The 17343-nt window shown below is 40.6% G+C and overlaps 2 protein-coding genes across 3 annotated transcripts in view; one reads left to right on the top strand and one right to left on the bottom strand.

Moving 5' to 3' along the window:
- Positions 1-17343, bottom strand: part of RNF2 (ring finger protein 2) — a 50733-nt gene that overhangs the window by 3350 nt on the left and 30040 nt on the right. The gene's annotated exons all lie outside the window — the stretch shown is intronic.
- TRMT1L (tRNA methyltransferase 1L) overlaps positions 1-17343 on the top strand; it is a 32294-nt gene that overhangs the window by 5753 nt on the left and 9198 nt on the right. Inside the window, exons 2-11 of one of the 2 annotated variants that reach the window (XM_084851385.1) lie at positions 3686-3838; positions 5105-5215; positions 6483-6596; positions 6895-6959; positions 10031-10157; positions 11204-11327; positions 11809-11888; positions 12308-12557; positions 14682-14894; positions 16104-16294. In XM_084851385.1, coding sequence (XP_084707511.1) covers positions 3686-3838; positions 5105-5215; positions 6483-6596; positions 6895-6959; positions 10031-10157; positions 11204-11327; positions 11809-11888; positions 12308-12557; positions 14682-14894; positions 16104-16294 — 1428 coding nt within the window. Of the gene's footprint in view, positions 1-3685; positions 3839-5104; positions 5216-6482; positions 6597-6894; positions 6960-10030; positions 10158-11203; positions 11328-11808; positions 11889-12289; positions 12558-14681; positions 14895-16103; positions 16295-17343 lie in introns of both variants that reach the window. The other variant, XM_084851384.1, reaches the window with a different exon arrangement.

Here is a 17343-nt window from a genome sequence, read left to right as displayed (position 1 = left end):
ATTTACGCAGTGCCAAATAGGACTGTGGTAAAGGGACTATACCTCTGTCTCTTAGGAGTTTATGTTGTCTTTTAATTTCCTGCTTAAGTTTCCTACAGTCCATGTCAAACCATGGATTACCCACTTTTGGCCTCTGGTTCTTTGACTGGCCTTTCCAAAATAAGAGAGGTTCGACTGCTGCTATAATCTGGGCATAACATTCTAGTACTACTTCTGTCTCTTTGGAAGAGGACAGGGTATTCAGCAAGAGTTGTACATTCTCAGAATGCCATAAGCGTTCCAAAGCATTTAAATTCACATTTGCCCATTTACGATGGTATGTTGCAACCCTCGTGCTTGGGACTGGGAGCCTATTTTCTTGATTTGCCTGGGCATTTTTAAAACATTCTAACTGGACAATCAGTGGTTGGTGATCACTACATGGATATGAATCTACTCTAAAGAGCGTAATCAGCCCAAACACAGCTGGAGGAACTGCAATATAATCAATTACACTAGCCCCAAGATGGTTGATAAAGGTAAATTCCCCTGTCAAATCCTCGGACAGAGAGCCATTCAGAATGAGAAGTCCAGATTGAAAGATCATTTGAATAAACTGCTTCTCTTGGGTGTTAATCGTGTGATCCTTTGACTGTCTATCCTTTATCAGTGGGAAGTCATCCAGGGAAAAATAGGAGACTGGCTCTATTGCATTCCAGTTTGGGCCAATCCGGGCATTAAAATCACCAACTAATATCAAATGAGCTCCAGATAGTTGGGTCTGCAGGCCAAGTATGTAATCTGTAAGGCTTTCCCAAACATTTTTGCTGTGATAAGTTGATTTCCAAGGAGGAATATATACATTTACCATGATATATGATGTTAAATTAATTTTGAAAAATATAGCCAAAGCCCAGGACTCCAAATTACTGATGAGATAGCTTTCGCCTTTCAATGAAGTTGATATACAACAGGCTAATCCCCCCCACGGGTGTCCCATGCTTCTGGGGATACTTGCAGGGACTTCATAGGTTTTGTAATTACTCAGAAGAATTTCCCCCGTGCACCATGTTTCCTGTAGGAATATGATATCAAAAGATCTAAGGTACCTTCTGAATGAACCATCTGCCCTTTTATTAGACCATCCAGAGATGTTCCAGGAGACACACTTAAGTGAACTCCCCAAAGCCTTATTTTGTCAGGAGGAACAATCTAATGTAATTTGATCTATTGAGGGGTCAAGCTGCACGGCACCATTTAAGCAGGAAGTGGAGTTCTGGATCATGTGTTTCCTTTGAGAATTATTTGCTATTGGGACTACTGTAGTGTTGATTTCAGCTACCACTGTTTTCTGTTTTTTTTGTGGTATCAACTGAAAGTTGTCAATATAAGAATTAATTGCAGTATTGGTTAAGAGAATTTCAGTGTCTAACAAAACATCATTTTTGAGTGGGGGACTAGAGGGACATAAAGACCTAAAGTTTGTTCTCTGAAGGCCCTGATCAGTGGACTCTATATCAATGGTCCCAACATCTGTCTCCTGAGTTGTAAAATCAATGAGCATTTCAGTGTTAGACTGCTCTAGAACATTATGTAGTCGACTTGCTTCTGGGGCATACTGATCTATGGGTTTCCTTCTAGATATCTGCTTAAATAGTGGTGTTAATGAATAAGTTTTAAAGACCCTTCTAGCCCTTACTCCATATTTACCCAGTTGGAACCTCGCAGCAAAGATTTCTTTAACCAACATTGGTGAGTTAAAAGTTATTATACATCTCTGTAAATACAGAGAGCCTGGAAGTGTGTGTACAGATCTAATATTTCTTATATGAATTCTTAAGTTCAACAATGCATTAAGATTATACACAACTCGGTTTTTCCCCCACCAACTAGGCAGAACCCCATTTGATAATGGTGATATTTCAAAGGCCACTTGGTCTGGGACTAAAATTAAGTTCCCCTTAAAGTCCCAATTCTTCAGTTCTACAAATTCTCCATAGTCTGCAAGGTTCAAGGAATTCGAACGCTGGGATACAGTTGAAGGAACCAAAGCCTGTACAGGTTGTAAAACTGGAAGTGTCATGTCTTTCTGATTTACTTCTGGATTCACGTCTTGTTTTGTTCTGGTATCCTGATCCTTGAGAAGTTGTATAATCTCATCAAGTTGTTTTGTATATCCAGTTATAGGAATTAGTTTATCATTTATAGCTCCGATTGTCCCAAAAATATTAATTAGAGTTTTAAAAATTAACAAGCACCGTTCTGCCATGGTATCAATAATTGCCTTGTTCACATCTTCAGGCTTCATCCCGGTAGGTCATAATATATTTTCTGAGGGCATGGCAAACGGAACTTCACTGCTATCCTATCTTAGTTGCTATCCTATCTGCTATCTTCTTGATGCAGTGTGAGCGAGCTACTCTGGAGTTTTGGTCTTAACAGTCAAGAGTAGAGTTTGTATTGAGTTCTCTACAGCATAAGAAAAGTGTCTTGATCCATCACTACTACAGAAGTATCCAGTTGATGCTATGGACTGATTCACGTTCTACATGTTTAGGTGCACACCTAAGTACACACTTGAAAATAAAAATGTGAGCAACAAGCTGGGATTGAACTTGCATTTGCAAACACCTGTCAACACACACACAGTCATTAAGGGGCCAGGATCAGCTAAGGTTCCTTTATAATAGGCTCCCATAAAAAAGTAGATGCATGGAGAATCTTGATGTTGTGTTTCTGGACCACACAGCAAGGGTGCTGTTGCACTCATGTCCTGCTTTTGGATTTCCTATCGACAGCTGGTTGGCCACTGCTGGACTAGGTGGACCCTTGGTCTGATCCAGCATGGCTCTTATGTTCTTAAAATTAATTTGGATAGACCTGCTCATTCTGTGGCATTAATTCTGTAGCTACTGTAGTCCAAGGTGATGGATATGTTATAATTCATAAACGAGTGCATATAGAAAACTTATTTTAGTAGCAAATTATATGCTTTTTGAGTCAAGATGGACAGGAGAACTAATCACAGGTACCATCAGCATAGTGGATAGAATGCTGGACTAGGAGCAGAAAGACCTGGGTTCAAATCGCCACTCTGCAATTAAGCTTCCTCAGTGGCCTTAATTACTTGAGCATACTTACAATGGCAAACAGGTTTTCTGCCGCATAATGTGCAAGACATGATATACAGTAAGGTGAAATGGTAATTTGGGTTTGATGCATTGCATCTCTACTTCTAAGATGGGGCAACAAGAATTATTAAAAAATTAAAGCAGAGAGCTTCTTCCTAGGTATAAAGCACTTCAGTGAAACCTGTGGTAGAAATTGAGTGCATTAAGCTTTTCTCTGGTATCCCTCTACTTAACTTTCTTCTTCTGGTGCATACCTACAATCTTTTGTTTTGCTTGCTATTCTCTTGGGCAAAATATTAAGAATTGCAAACATACTACAGTGTGGTGATCCCAGCTGACATTCACTTCAATTACCCCTTTTTGAACACACACACACACACACACACACACACACAATTTTATAAGTATCTGATTGCACTTAGCTTTACGGATTTTAAATGTTTATTATCTTTTGATGATTCTATATCTATATTCTATATCTGATTCTATATATAGCACTAACAGCACATTTTAAACTCCTACTAATGCAGCCGATTAAATATATATTGTAAATATGGTTTTTCATCTTTCTCCAGATAGCATGGATGTCTCCAGAGAAATGGAAATCCCCAAGCCAGATGTGGAAATAACTAAAGAAGAAGTAAAAACCAAAAAGGAAGAAATGAAGCAAGAGTCTATAAAAGAGCCTAACAGTATCCTACTGGATGCATCATCTGAATCTCCAAGAGGTTTGCTAACATAAGGCAGGAATCTGTGTGTATAGATACATAAGCATTTCCTCAATTATAAATGAATGCAAGTTACATATGTTACACATCCAATTGAAAGTGAGGGTTTTCCTTCCATCAATTCTTATGTCTCTTTGAAGACATCCAGACAAAACATCAAAAAGACATAACATTACTTAAAACTGGTGTAGACCCACTGACAATACCAAAATGTCACCAGTGTAAGTGGTGAGTGAACCACCCTCTAAGGCTGCAATCCTAAACACACTGACTAGGGAGTAAGCCCATTGAACAGTGGGGATCCAACAGTGTCATTTCACTGATGGAACTGCTTCCATCAGCAGAACAGGGAGGCAGGCAATTCCTCCTCCCCCTTGTAGCCCTCTGCACCCCCTGAAAACCTGCTCTGGAAAGTCCATCAGTGAAACAACACCATTGGATCTTTCTCTTAGTTCCAAGTGAACTTGCATAGGATTGCACAATAAACTCATGTGTCAGCACCAAAAATTCCAAGTTACGCCCAAAGAAGGAATATTACACATGGACTGCCAAAATAAGGTAATATATTATAGCATTTCTGAAATGCTTTTCTATTAAAAATACACAGAACAGTGTACAAAATATACAATATAAAAGTATGTAAATTAGTACCAAAACATGCAAATCTGTGGTATTGTGCACATTTTGAAAACTTCTTTGAAAACAAAGCTTAAAAAGTATTTAGCTATAATAGGAAGCATTTCACTTAGGAAGATCAAAAAGTGAAAACTAAAAATGGAATAGATTTTACAAGAAGAGGCATAGCACCAGCACTCTCCTTTCTTGGTTTTGCATGGGAGCAGGAGAGAAAGTATGCCCTGAGAGAACTTTGAACACATATTCTGCAGTCAGCATTAACCAAAGCACATGTGCGATTTACCTTGTGTTGTATGTCTGTTCAGTTTATGTGGTTCTAACTTTAGTATGTGGGTTTTTTTTATATAATTTAGAATATGTTTGTTTGGCTTTGTTTTTGCAAAGGGGGTGCAGTAGAGATAGTAGGAGAGCTATGGGTAAGTGATAGCCAATTGGGGACTATGGTTAGGTGATTATGCAGGTTATGGGAGGATGGATGTAGTGATGCAGGGCACACACTGCTGCAGAGCTGTTTAAGGGGAAAACATTAAGTAGGAGTTGATTGTAAACTTCTACAAAACAAAAACGTTTTAACTGAAAAATGAATTTATAAATTGAAAAATGCAACAAAAATGAATTGTTTTGTTCTAGAGAAACATATTTCAATTCAGAGGACACTTGCTGACCTAGAGAAACTGGCTGACCTGAAGGAAGGTTGCCTAATCTCAGCTGTTTCCCAGAATGCAGACCATCAAGTGGCAGGTATTTAAACTAACTTGAAAGTTGAACAACATATGGCTGAAGGATAATGCTTGTGGTGTTAGATTCTTGGAAGGGTACTTGACCAGGCAATTACAGCAAAGAAACTAGTTGTCTGGGATGAAAAGTATATTGTTTACTTTAATCTGGGAGCCAGATAGAACCCATGAATCAATAGTGGGTTATGAGCTCTTATTAGAGATGTATTGAACTATGGCTGATGGTTTAAATGCAGGTGAATAAAAGGATTCTATAAGAAAACAAGAGAGGTACATGTAATTCCATGAACAGCACTGTGGGGGCTACACATGCAGCTCCATTCTTGCTGTCAGTCCCAAGCCAGAAGATGCAGTTGAGCTTGCTCCACAGACAGTGCCAGCTCCAGGGTTTTGAAGGCCCATGGGCAAGACACCCTCAGGCCTCCTCCCTCACTGCATCTACCTTCTCATCACCATTATCAACAGCTGCTATTGCTCCTCATCCTCTTTCTCATCATTGCTACCACTTGCTTGTTGACAGTCAAGAGAGCCAGTGAACAAGTAGGCAGTGGCATCTACTGCTCCTCCTCACTACCACCATTGTGTGGGCCAGAGCAAGGGGCAGATGAACAAGCAGACTGCAGTGGTGAAATGGAGCAGCAGCTCCAGGGGCCTCTTGTCAGTGGGCCCCTGCTGGGGTGTGGGCCCTTGGCATGTGCCCAACCATGCTTACCTTTGACACTAGTCCTGTCTAGAGAGGATGTTGAAAGGAAAGTAACTGACAATGGCAGCTACAGTATGAGAAAGGGGAAAGATGAAAGCATGGGTAAATAGAATAGGGGTTGGCTATTGTAGCTGTTACTGTAGTCAACCTTCGATTTAGCAAAGCTTATCTTAGGCTGCAATCCTATGCACACTTACCTGGGAGGTAAGTCCCATTGAACTCAGTGGGGTTTCCATCTGAGTAGACATGCATAAGATTGAACTGTTAATAAATATTGTAAAGGTGGTAAGTCTTTCAAAGATTATTCAAGTAGGTTGTCCTAAAACTGAGCTTACTAGATCAAAGCAAAGGAGTCCACAACACATTTCAACTCCTTATAATATTTGGTTGCAAGGGCACTGAGCTGCGTTGCAGAATGCCTTCTTTTGTTCGAGGCAGTTCTTGAATAGCTTCTTTAAAAGGTCAATAACGTTGTCTGGGAAACTTCAGATAATCTCCCATCGTGATTTGAAAGGAAGAGGCTGTGTTACTGCATCTCTTCTTATTTTGATCTAATTTGCATTACCAGCTGGCAAGAAGTCTTGTCCATTGTGTCCTGAAGAGAAGTTCAAAGCTTGTTATGGTCATAAGCTCCATCGCCATCTTCAGAATCTCCACTGGAAAGTGTCTGTTGAATTTGAAGGTAAAGGTGGATGCAATCCCATTGTTGATGCCAATGCAACTCAGTTTTCCTTGCCCAGCGCTTCAAGTTCCATGGCAAAACTCACAATCGCAGGAGTACCTTATTATAAATTATGGTATTTTTAAAGTTTTAGCTCAAGTGATAAAGTTGATGCATGTAGCTAAAATACTTGGTTGTAGAAGTAACTGTGGATAGTTTAAAATAACAGTCCCTGAACAAGAGAATGTACTGTCTTAACCATATCTGTTCTGTGTCTCCATCAAATTTTCAGCTGACCACTGTTCTTTCTGCATTCCAGGCTACAGAATGTGCATCTGTGACTTACCTTGTCGCCCTGTAAAACCAAATGTTGCTGCAGACCAGGTAACAGATATTCAGCTATATAAATCCTTATTTTTTTCAAAAGCAGAAATAATTATGAACTGTTCCAGCTTAGTCTTCTATGTGGTACATTTTCCTCTTTAGTTTTTAAATTTGGGCTCACTAGTTACCTGAGACTATGAGCTTTCCTTTTGGATCTCATTTTCCTTACCTATCTTCCCATCCATATGAAATTGAGGTAGGAGTGGGGCGGATGCACTGAATATACACAGCCATAAATATAATATTTATACTTGAATGTTGTATTTCTTTTGACCTGGTGGGATGACATGGCCTATTATTATTTTACACTTTATATAGGTTATTTTAATTTTATAAGAAAGTACTTCAAAATAAGCAAGCTTAAATAGAATGTTATATATTGATTCATTTACCCTGCCTTTTGCAAATTAATTAAATTTCTTGCATGTCATGCAGCTTAGTCTAGAGATTATACTCCTATCCTGACTGAAAATATGCTCTTTGGATATGGTATAACAGTAATTGAGAATTAAGTGGAAAGTATGTTGACAGCAGATTGAAAAAGCCCATAGCAGGCTGAGAAGGAAAGTTTAGAAGTTAAGGTACTTGCTTTTACTTTGTACTGCTCTTGCATTTAGGCGAGGCTGATAGGGAGACCATATGAAACCAATTCTGCTTCCTCTTATTCCTATAAGAATTGTATCTGCACCACTGGTACTACAAAGATGAATTGAGACCTGTACTATTGGTTCATAGGGCCTTGTGCACCAGACAGACAGCATTTTCGGTTCTGAGGTTGAAACTGACATGTGGCTTCTGAATGAAAACAAGTATCTAAAACTCATTATCTAAGACAATAGTAAAATATACATTTGACAAAGTGCCCCATGATATTCTGATTGGCAATCTAATTATGTGTGGGCTGGATGCCACTACTACTAGGTGGATCCTCAGCTGTCTGGAGCACTGTACTCAAAAAGCGCTCATCAATGATTCCTCATCAAACTGGAGGGAGTTATGAAGTAGGGTGCTACAGGGTTCAGTCCTGGGCCCTGTGCTTTTCAACATTTTTATATTTATGATTTGGAGGAAAAGGTGGGGGCAATGCTTATCAAATTTGCAGATGACACAAAATTATGTGGAATAACTAATAACTTAGAAGACAGAAACATTTCAGAATTATCTTGATAGGTTAAGTGCAAAGTTCTTCATTTAGGGAAGAGAAATCAGATGCACAGGTATAAGATGGGGGATACCCGGCTTGACAATAGAACATATGAAAAGGATCCTGGAGTTGTAGTCAATCACAAATTGAATGACTCAGCAGTGTGATGGGGCTGCAAAAAAGACATATGCAATTTTAGGTTGTATAAATAGAAGTATAGTTTCTAAATCATGGAAAATAATATTCCACTCTACTCTGTGCTGGTCAGATCTCACCTCAAATATTGTGTCCAGTTCTGGACACCACACTTTAAGAAGGATTCAGAGAAATTGGAACAAGTTCAGAGAAGGGCAACAAAGATTATCAGGGGACTAGAAACTAAGTCTTACAAGGAAAGATGGAAGAAACTGGGTATATTTAGCCCTGAGAAGAGAAAACTGAGGGGGGATATGATAGCACTTCTCAAATACCTAAAGGATGGTCACACCGAAGAAGGCTGCAACCTGTTCTTGATCATCTGACACTGTAGACACAAGATAATGGCCTGAAGTTACAGGAAGACAGATTTTAGTTGAACATCAGAAAAAATTCCTTATGGCCAGTGTAGTCAAACAATGGAGCCAAGGGAGGTGGTGGGCTCTCTTTTACTGGAGATATTCAAGCAGAGACTGGACAGTCACCTGTCAGCAATGCTTTAAACTAGATTCCTGCACTGAGCAGGGGGTTGGACTTAACAACCTAAATGGCCCCTTCCAGCTCTATGATTCTATACCATATTCCAGTGAAAAATCAAAGCTATTAGCTCCTGCCTCCCAAAAGCCTGCTGAAATAAAAAGGTTTATCATTTTCTTAAAAGTCACAATAGAGCTGGCTTGATGATGAGCTCCTTGGTGAAGAAAGTTCCTTAATGAGGGCACCACCACTGACATTACTGTGTCCCTCATCCCTGCCAGCCTACCTTAAGGTAAATAAGGGAGCAATCCTATGGCCACTAGTCAGCGGCTAGACAGCCATAGGATATGTGGTTTTCTGGGAACCGACCTCCCCCCCGCCCCGCGCTGCCTCGCAGGCAGCACAGAACAGCCCTGCGCTCCACACTGGGAAGAAGAGCACAGAGCGGCCAAAACGGGGTGTTCCAGGGCGGGAAAGGTGGAAATGCCAGTACAATACATCCTATGTGTTGTCCTGCAGCCTCTCCCCCCGCTCTGCCTTCCCGCGGCTATACAGCCACAATTGGCTATCTAGCCATAAATGCAGGGCAGAAGCACAGAGGGAACGATCCCCTCTGTGCTTCTCCTGCCCTGAATTGGGTAGGTGGTCGCCTCTGAGTTCAGAGGCGGCCACCTATCCCCATAGGATTGTGCCCTAAGGGACTCAGAGTAATACCGGACTCTTACGTTCTAATGTTCAAAGGATCTAGCCATTCCCTCCTCCAGAACAGGGGTGGGCAGAAAGTAGATCTCCAGATGTTTTGGAGTTCAACTCCCAGCATTCCTGACCATTGCCTATGCTGACTGGAGGTGATGGGAGTTGACCTAAACATCTGGAGGGCACCATGTTGCTGACTTCTGCAATAACATGGAGACTGCATTCTGAACTGCTTCCAAAGGGAGCCCCACATAGAATGCATTACAGTAGACCAGCAAAATGTAATTGGTGAACCACTTTAATAGAAGCTTTATGACTCACTGGTCTAAACGGAAGACTTGTATGTCTTTGGGGGTCAATAAGTTAAAACATAAGTATTGATCAAATGATAACTCTCAGCTTTATTGCTGAATTCAAGGATCAAAATTCAGTATCCTTAGTATCAACTATAGCTTGTTTGTTAGGGTTCTTACTATTTTTGCTATGTATTATAAGATGTGGTATAATATTAAAAGGCTTTTCTGATAAACTTTAAATCTGCATGCAATATGTGTTGTAGATCATAAAGATGGGAGCCCATTATCACTGCATTATCTGTTCAGCAACCATTACCCGAAGGACTGATATGATAGGGCATATTAAACGCCATGTTAATAAAGGAGAAACTGAATCAAGGTTTATTCCAGGTAAGTATTTAAACAATCCTGTTGTTTCTGCCAGATTATCTTCTATTTTGATAATTGGATAGGTAGAATATGTCATGATATTCGAATAAGTGAAACTCCCATGTATATGAATTTATATTCCTGTCCAACCCACAAGGGCTTAAACCACAAAGACTTCCAAGTTTCCATTGTCTCTAGTAACCTTTAAAAGCATTTTCATGTATTTTTCGTTATGAGCTCATAATGTGATAACTTGGATTATCAAAATGGGGCATAATAAAGTGAGCTATATCAGTATTTGTTTTAACATTGAAAGCTGAGCAAAAAACCTACATGTAAAGCAGGACACGTATCTTTAGATATAGCTGTTCTGGGGAAAGAAATGTCATACAAGGATCATATTTCATAGCCAAGTTCTTACCTGAAGACAAAGTGTATGTCCCTTGGCTATTGTCCCAATTTTTTGTTCTTGTAAGACTCAGAAACTTAGGTTATCAAACAGTACCTAGAATGTTTTCAAAGTCTCAATTGCAACTTTTTGCCATATGATTAGATCTCCTGCTCTCTCTGTTTCTGATAAAGAAGGAGTTGCTGCAAGAAATGTGATTGACTCCAAACACAACTTTCAGAGCCCTTTCATAAAGTAGAATAGAGTTTGCGAGTGTTCTGAGAATGCATGCTTATTTTTGAAGGTATCTCTTGTTTGAGGACTACCATATATTCTGTGTTTACTATCTAATGATCTTGGTGGTTCTTGAACTTTATAGAACATGTAAACACACAGGCCCAGTTCAAACAATTGTTTGCAGCTTTAAGCCAGGTTTAAGAAGCCAGGGCCAAGTACTCACCCCTAGCCCCTCCCTTCACATGCCACTTCTTAGCTTGTTTCTGGCTTGAATTAAGCCAGAGTTCCCTGTTACGTCCAAATTGGAAACTCTGGGTTAAGGTCAGTTAACATGCCAGGATAATAAACCAAGATCTCAGCCATGGTTTATGAAGCCTTGAATGGTTGTCTGAACTGGGCTATAGTCTCTCTAATACTCTTGTATTCCAAAAACTATCCTTAGCCCCTGCTCCTAAATCTACATACGAAATTCTGAAAGAAGCAGACACAGATGTACAAGTCCTTCCTAATTATTCTACACCACAGAAAACAGATTCTTATTTTAATCCCAAAATGAAAGTTAACCGGTAAGAATTTATGGGATTTTTTGGGATTGTTTGGGGAGGGATTTTGCAAATAGTTTTATTATAGATTTTAATATTAACTAACGCCAGTAGGTGGTTGATATTTCTGTTGTACAGCTGAAGTACATAGGATCAGAGAAAAGTGAAGCCCAGTACATAAGAACATCGCTGAATTAGGATTTGAACCAATATCAAAATAAATCACAATCAATTGGACCTGCCATGGACAGGCTGGCAAACAGAAAATACTGTGCACTGTAATATGATGATACTGGGAAGTTTAAGTCCTACCAAAAATCTCAATACTGTGCAACTTCTAGTTATATCTAAATAATACAAATGTTAATTACAGAAAAAAAAACCCAGAGTAATGTTACATCTCTCATTTAAAAACAATTTTTTTTGGCAGAAACTGTCCTTAAATTGGAACCAGCAAGAATGCATAGTTTACATTTTAATTAAAATATTTTTTTCCTTTTTTTAGGCAGCTTATAGTCTGTGCTTTAGCTGTCCTAGCTGAGGAACGGAAACCTTTGAAGTGTCTGGATGCATTTGGAGCCACTGGTAGTCTGCTGTTCTGTGCTTTGATTCACTTCGTGTAATTTGGAAAGGGGAAATGTGCACTTAGGCTGCAATCCTAAGCACATTTACTAGGGAGTAAATTCATTGAGGTCAGTGGGATTTATTTCTGAGTAAACATGCTTAGGATTGGACTGTTGTTCTGTTAGTTGCCCTGGCGTTCCAGGAAAAGAGAGGAGAGATGTTAATCTTAGCAATGCATACTTACTTGGAGTAGAATTTGTGGAAGTCCTGATAGCCTTAGCGTGAGCCAGTATCTGCATATTTCTCAGACAGAACTTAGAATCTTTTAATTTGAGCGGTGTGTGTTGAGAACATGAGCCTGTTTCTGTGGAACAAGTTCCATTAGAGCAAGCTCTTACCCTGTTGTTTGCTTCTGACTGTAGACACTTCTTGCCCTCCAGGTATAATGGGATTACAGTGGGCAAAGCATCTTGGAAATTCTGTGAAGGTCACAATTAATGACTACAATCAAAATTCTGTGACAATGATACAGGAGAACTGTCATTTAAATAAGATGAAAGTGGTGATGAACATCAAGGAGGACGAGGACTGTGATGAAACAATGGAAGAAGGGGAAGCAAATTTGCCTGCTATTGAGGTGACAAAAATGGATGCCAATGTCATCATGCACTTGAGAGCATTTGATTTTATGTAAGTGGCATCTGTCCCTTAGATCAGCACTCTTCCCCTCCCCCCCCCAACTCCCTAACGCTTACCAAACCCTTACTGGAGAATAGCTCAGGTGTGGAACATCTAAAATGGTAATACTGTGCAAAGTACAAGATCTTTCAATATAAATTAACCAAAACCTACATTTCATGCAATATCCTATTTGCCCTCCAGCATTGATGAAACTCTGAATATGATGAATTAAGCTAGCGAACTAATCTTCACTGTAGATGTTTCAGCAGCACATTGCTATACCTTAACAGGACTTCGAGATACATACTGTAAATGCTGTAAACTTTAATTGAGCAAAACTTTATAAGCCCTCCTAGCATCTAAAAATGAAAACAATGTTCATGTTACTAAAACATTTATTTTACACTATCATTGTTTCTCTTTCACCTGAGTGCAGTCAAAAGCAGTGGGGGCTCTTAAAAGAGTGGCTGGCTGGAGAAGTATTAGTTGATAGCAGGGTTGGGAAGACCTCAGGCTTGTTGAATCTACTTCCTTGGGTTCCTTATTAGAACCCCAAGGTCCACCAACGAGAGCCAGGTGGAAAAAACACATGCCTAGAATTAACAGATAGAATGCCTCTGAGCACAGTCTGAGCCTAGGGGTTTGTTTTCAGTAGCAGAACTGAACTGAGCTCACAGTCACACAAAAGTCCATTCTTGGTTACCCCAAGTTTCTTCATTTCAGCAGCTGAATTTATATAGAAAATTTAATTTTGTTATTCCTACTATTGAATAAGTGGGAGTCAGAAACCTTTGCTGATCGACTGCAAATCTCCCAGAGATCTACTAGTAGATCCCAGTTTACCTTCTGCCCACTACTGGTTTACAGTATTGGGCAGCTGTCATCTCCATATAGGCAAGGGAGTGGTTGTTTTGTTTAAGAGCGTTGGCTTTATTTAAGAGTGTTGGCATTAACTTGCAACCAATGTGCAAGTTTGCAGAACCATATATGAAGTCCTGATTTCTGTTTGTGAGCTACCTGCAAAGTGTGTTTTTCCTTTGACTTCATGTTTACATGCTTTTCTTAAGAAGGTTCACCCTTTTCCAGTGCTGTTAGAACCATGCCAGTGCCCCAACAGAGAAACACCACAAAAGATGGCCTACATCGCCAAAGAAACTTACATCCTTGTGTAGGAGAGTTCTTGTTATGCTGAACATTTGGCAAGTTTAATACATTCTGCCTCATAACAAATAGCAGTGGTCTTGTGGCTTCTCCATAAGAATCCCAACTATCTTGCATATCAGGAAAGAGAAAGGGTGCAAAAATCCCGGTGATCAGAAGCCACCTAACCTTTCCCCCTCCCAGCATTCTGGATCAGGATTGCTGTGGGGGGGAAGGAGGCTTTAAGCTCTCCCACCCCAGGAATCCCATCCCCTGATCTCAGCTGGCCGGGGAGGGGATGTTTAAACCTATCCAACCTTGTGTGCTGAGATATTTTATTTATTTCATTTCATTTCTATACCGCCCAATAGCCGAAGCTCTCTGGGCAGTTCAGTATGGATGGGTGGGTCAGGAGAAGGGTGAGTATATGTATGCAGCCCCTGACCACTACCAGGCACTGCCTACAACCCCTACAGCCAAAAGGTCGCTCAGTCCTGTTCTAAAAGGAAGGTGGAAGAGGAAAAGAAAGTGAGAACTGGATCCATCCCCTTAACACTGCATTTTGGTCTTTGTCCTTCCCAGAATATCTGGCTAGGTTGGAGTTTTACAAAATGTTTTGCACCCTTAAGTAACAGTTCTGTTCACAAATGAAACTTCAGTGGGCTCACCTGCAATTTTTGAATATTTATAGCCTTGCCTGAACCTATGTATTTTGAGAAACATTCCAAAATACTGAGTATATGAGATGTGGGTAATATATCCACATCCTATTTTATTTCTGACATGAGTATGGACATGACTTCCTTTCATTAGGAATGGTAAAACTATAGCAGCTAAAGTTGCAGTCTTAAGCAGACTTGCTTGGAAATTAGTCCTGTTGACCTCAGTGAGAAATACTTCTGGGTAAACAAGGTTAGAACTGCACTGTAAATCTTTTTTTCCTGAATAATTCTTAACATGTTCTTGCATTCTCTCTGCCATGTCCCCTTACAGACATCTGGACCCATTTGGATCATCAGTGAACTATTTAGATGCAGCTTTCAGAAATGTAAGACACCTTGGAATTGTGTCAGTGACATCAACAGATATCAGTTCTCTCTATTCAAAGGCCCAGCATGTAGCCCAGCGTCACTATGGTTGCAACATTGTCAGAACAGAGTACTACAAGGAACTGGCTGCTAGGATGGTAGTTGCTGCTGTGGCAAGGTACAGTAACAGTTTCCAGATGGTGATTGTCTCAAGTTCCAGTATGAGGCAGTTGCAGCGTTTTTCCTTAGTTGCCAGCTGAAATTTCTAGCAGGGGCTGTGGGAAGTTGGTTTTCTGCATCTTGCTTTCCAGCAGTCTTCAGAAATCAGATCCTGAAGTGTAAACGATGCAAAGGCAAAAAATAGTTCAAAAGAGACCTGCAAAACTTGTGATCCACCAAAAGCTGAATGCAGAGCACTAGCTGTGTGGTTGTTGCTAGGTGCCTCAACACAGGTGTCAAGAATGGGAATTCTTGCATCCACAGTGACTAGCACAAACAGCTGGCAGCTTGCTTACATCTTCATGGCTGCAAGTTGTGCAGGCCTAGGGTGCAAAAATGCGAACGGTTGGGAGAGATCTCTTCTTTTGACTTTACATCATTTAGATGGCTTGTGTGCACCTCTTTGAAGAGAACAGCTAGCTTCCAATTGTCTATAAAGAGAAGCTTCAGTAAATATAGAGCAAATAAATCACAACGTTGCAGTAGTATGATCACTAGAGGAGTTATTCCATGACTAAGCAGGACTTGAAACAGGTTTGGAAATGGCTTCCCATTGGAACTAGATTGGACATCTATATTCTTCAGACGCACTGTACATTGATTTTGGGATTGTAATCCCAAGAAGGTACTCATGGGTGATATCTAACTGGTGTTGCTCCGCCAACAAAAAGCTCCTGTCATTGGAATGGGAAGAGGGTGATTCCCCCTCCCCCTGCAGCTCCCTATGCCCCCCTTGCTCTGGAGGGTTAGGAAACTCTCCAGAGTGTATGGGACGGCGGGGAGCTGCAGGGTGGAGGAGAGGAAGGGAAAGTTCTATTTGAGCCAAAGTCCACTCACACAATGTTGGGTGGAACCCGATTGTGCTTACAAAGCAATTTGAACAACACTTAGTGTTTTGGATTCAAGTATATTAAGTCTTTATTGTAGTCAAGAACTAATTTGATGGCATTGCAATAGCAAAGTGTGTTGGATCTGAAGTAAGAAACTAAGGATAGAAAGCCATGCCCAGAAATTGGTGGAATCTGCATGCTAGGATTGCCCAGTCCATACAAGGCATTCAGAAATTAGAGGAATTTCCAGTTGGAGTCAAACTTGTGCATAAAGCTGGGAATGTAGGAAGAGTTGGCCTTTTCTGAGTTCTGCTAATAATCATGTATCTTTTTTGCAGAGCTGCTGCTCGATGCAACAAAGGGATTGAAGTTTTGCTTGCAGTGGCTCTTGAACATTTTGTCCTAGTGCAGTTGAGAGTATTGAGAGGACCCTCTTCTGCAGATGATACTGTCAAGAAAATTCGGTACCTAATCCACTGTCAGTGGTGTGAGGAGAGGGTATTCAAGAGAGAGGGCAACATGATAGAAGGTAACCGTATATTATAACTTGGTGTAGTTTTCAGTGAGGTTCAAGTAATGAAAACAAAACCACCACAACCCCTGTATTTTCTTTCTTTTCAAAAGGATAACCTTTTATCCACTTAAGCTCTGTGCCACAGAATTTTTTTGGCACTCCGGTTAGGATTTGTTGTTCAGTCGCTCCGTCGTGTCTGACTCTTCGTGACCCATAGCACACCAGGCCTTCCTGTCCTGCGCTCTCTCCCGGAGTGTGCTCAAGTCCATATTCATTGCATCGGTGATGCTATCTAGCCATCTCATCCTCTGCCGTCCCCTTCTCCTTTTGCCTTCAATCTTTCCCAGCATCAGGGTCTTTTCCAGGGAGTTTTCTCTTCGCATTAGGTGGCCAAAATATTGGAGCTTCAGCTTCATTATCTGTCCTTCCAATGAGCACTCAGGGTTGATTTCCTTTAGGATGGACTGATTTGACCTCCTTGCAGTCCAGGGGACTCGTAAGAGTCTTCTCCAGCACCACAGTTCGAAAGCATCAATTCTTCAGCACTCAGCCTTCCTTATAGTCCAGCTCTCACAGCCATACGTTGCTACTGGGAAAACCATAGCTTTGATTAGACGGACCTTTGTCGGCAAGGTGATGTCTCTGCTTCTTACTATGCTGTCTAGGTTTGCCATAGCTTTCCTCCCAAGGAGCAAGCGTCTTTTAATTTCATGGCTACAGTCAACGTCTGCAGTGATCTTGGAGCCCAAGAAAATAAAATCTGTCACTGCTTCCATTTCTTCCCCTTCTATATGCCAGGAAGTGATGGGGCCAGATGCCATGATCTTAGTTTTTTTAATGTTGAGTTTCAAACCAGCTTTTGCACTCTCCACTTTCACCCCCAACAAGAGGCTCTTGAGATCCTCTTCGCTGTCTGCCATTAGGGTGGTATCGTCTGCGTATCTGAGGTTGTTGATAATTCTCCCGGCAATAAATAATAAGTAATCCACACAATCAAAGGCTTTAGCGTAGTCAATGAAGCAGAAATAGACGTTTTTCTGGAATTCTCATGCTTTCTCCATGAT

Source organism: Heloderma suspectum, chromosome 4 (genome assembly GCF_057233095.1).
Source record: "Heloderma suspectum isolate Gila_16-S chromosome 4, 16-S_ref, whole genome shotgun sequence".
Taxonomy (NCBI): domain Eukaryota; kingdom Metazoa; phylum Chordata; class Lepidosauria; order Squamata; family Helodermatidae; genus Heloderma; species Heloderma suspectum.
The sequence above is the reverse complement of the archived record's forward strand: the minus strand, read 5'-3'. Positions and strand labels throughout refer to the sequence as shown.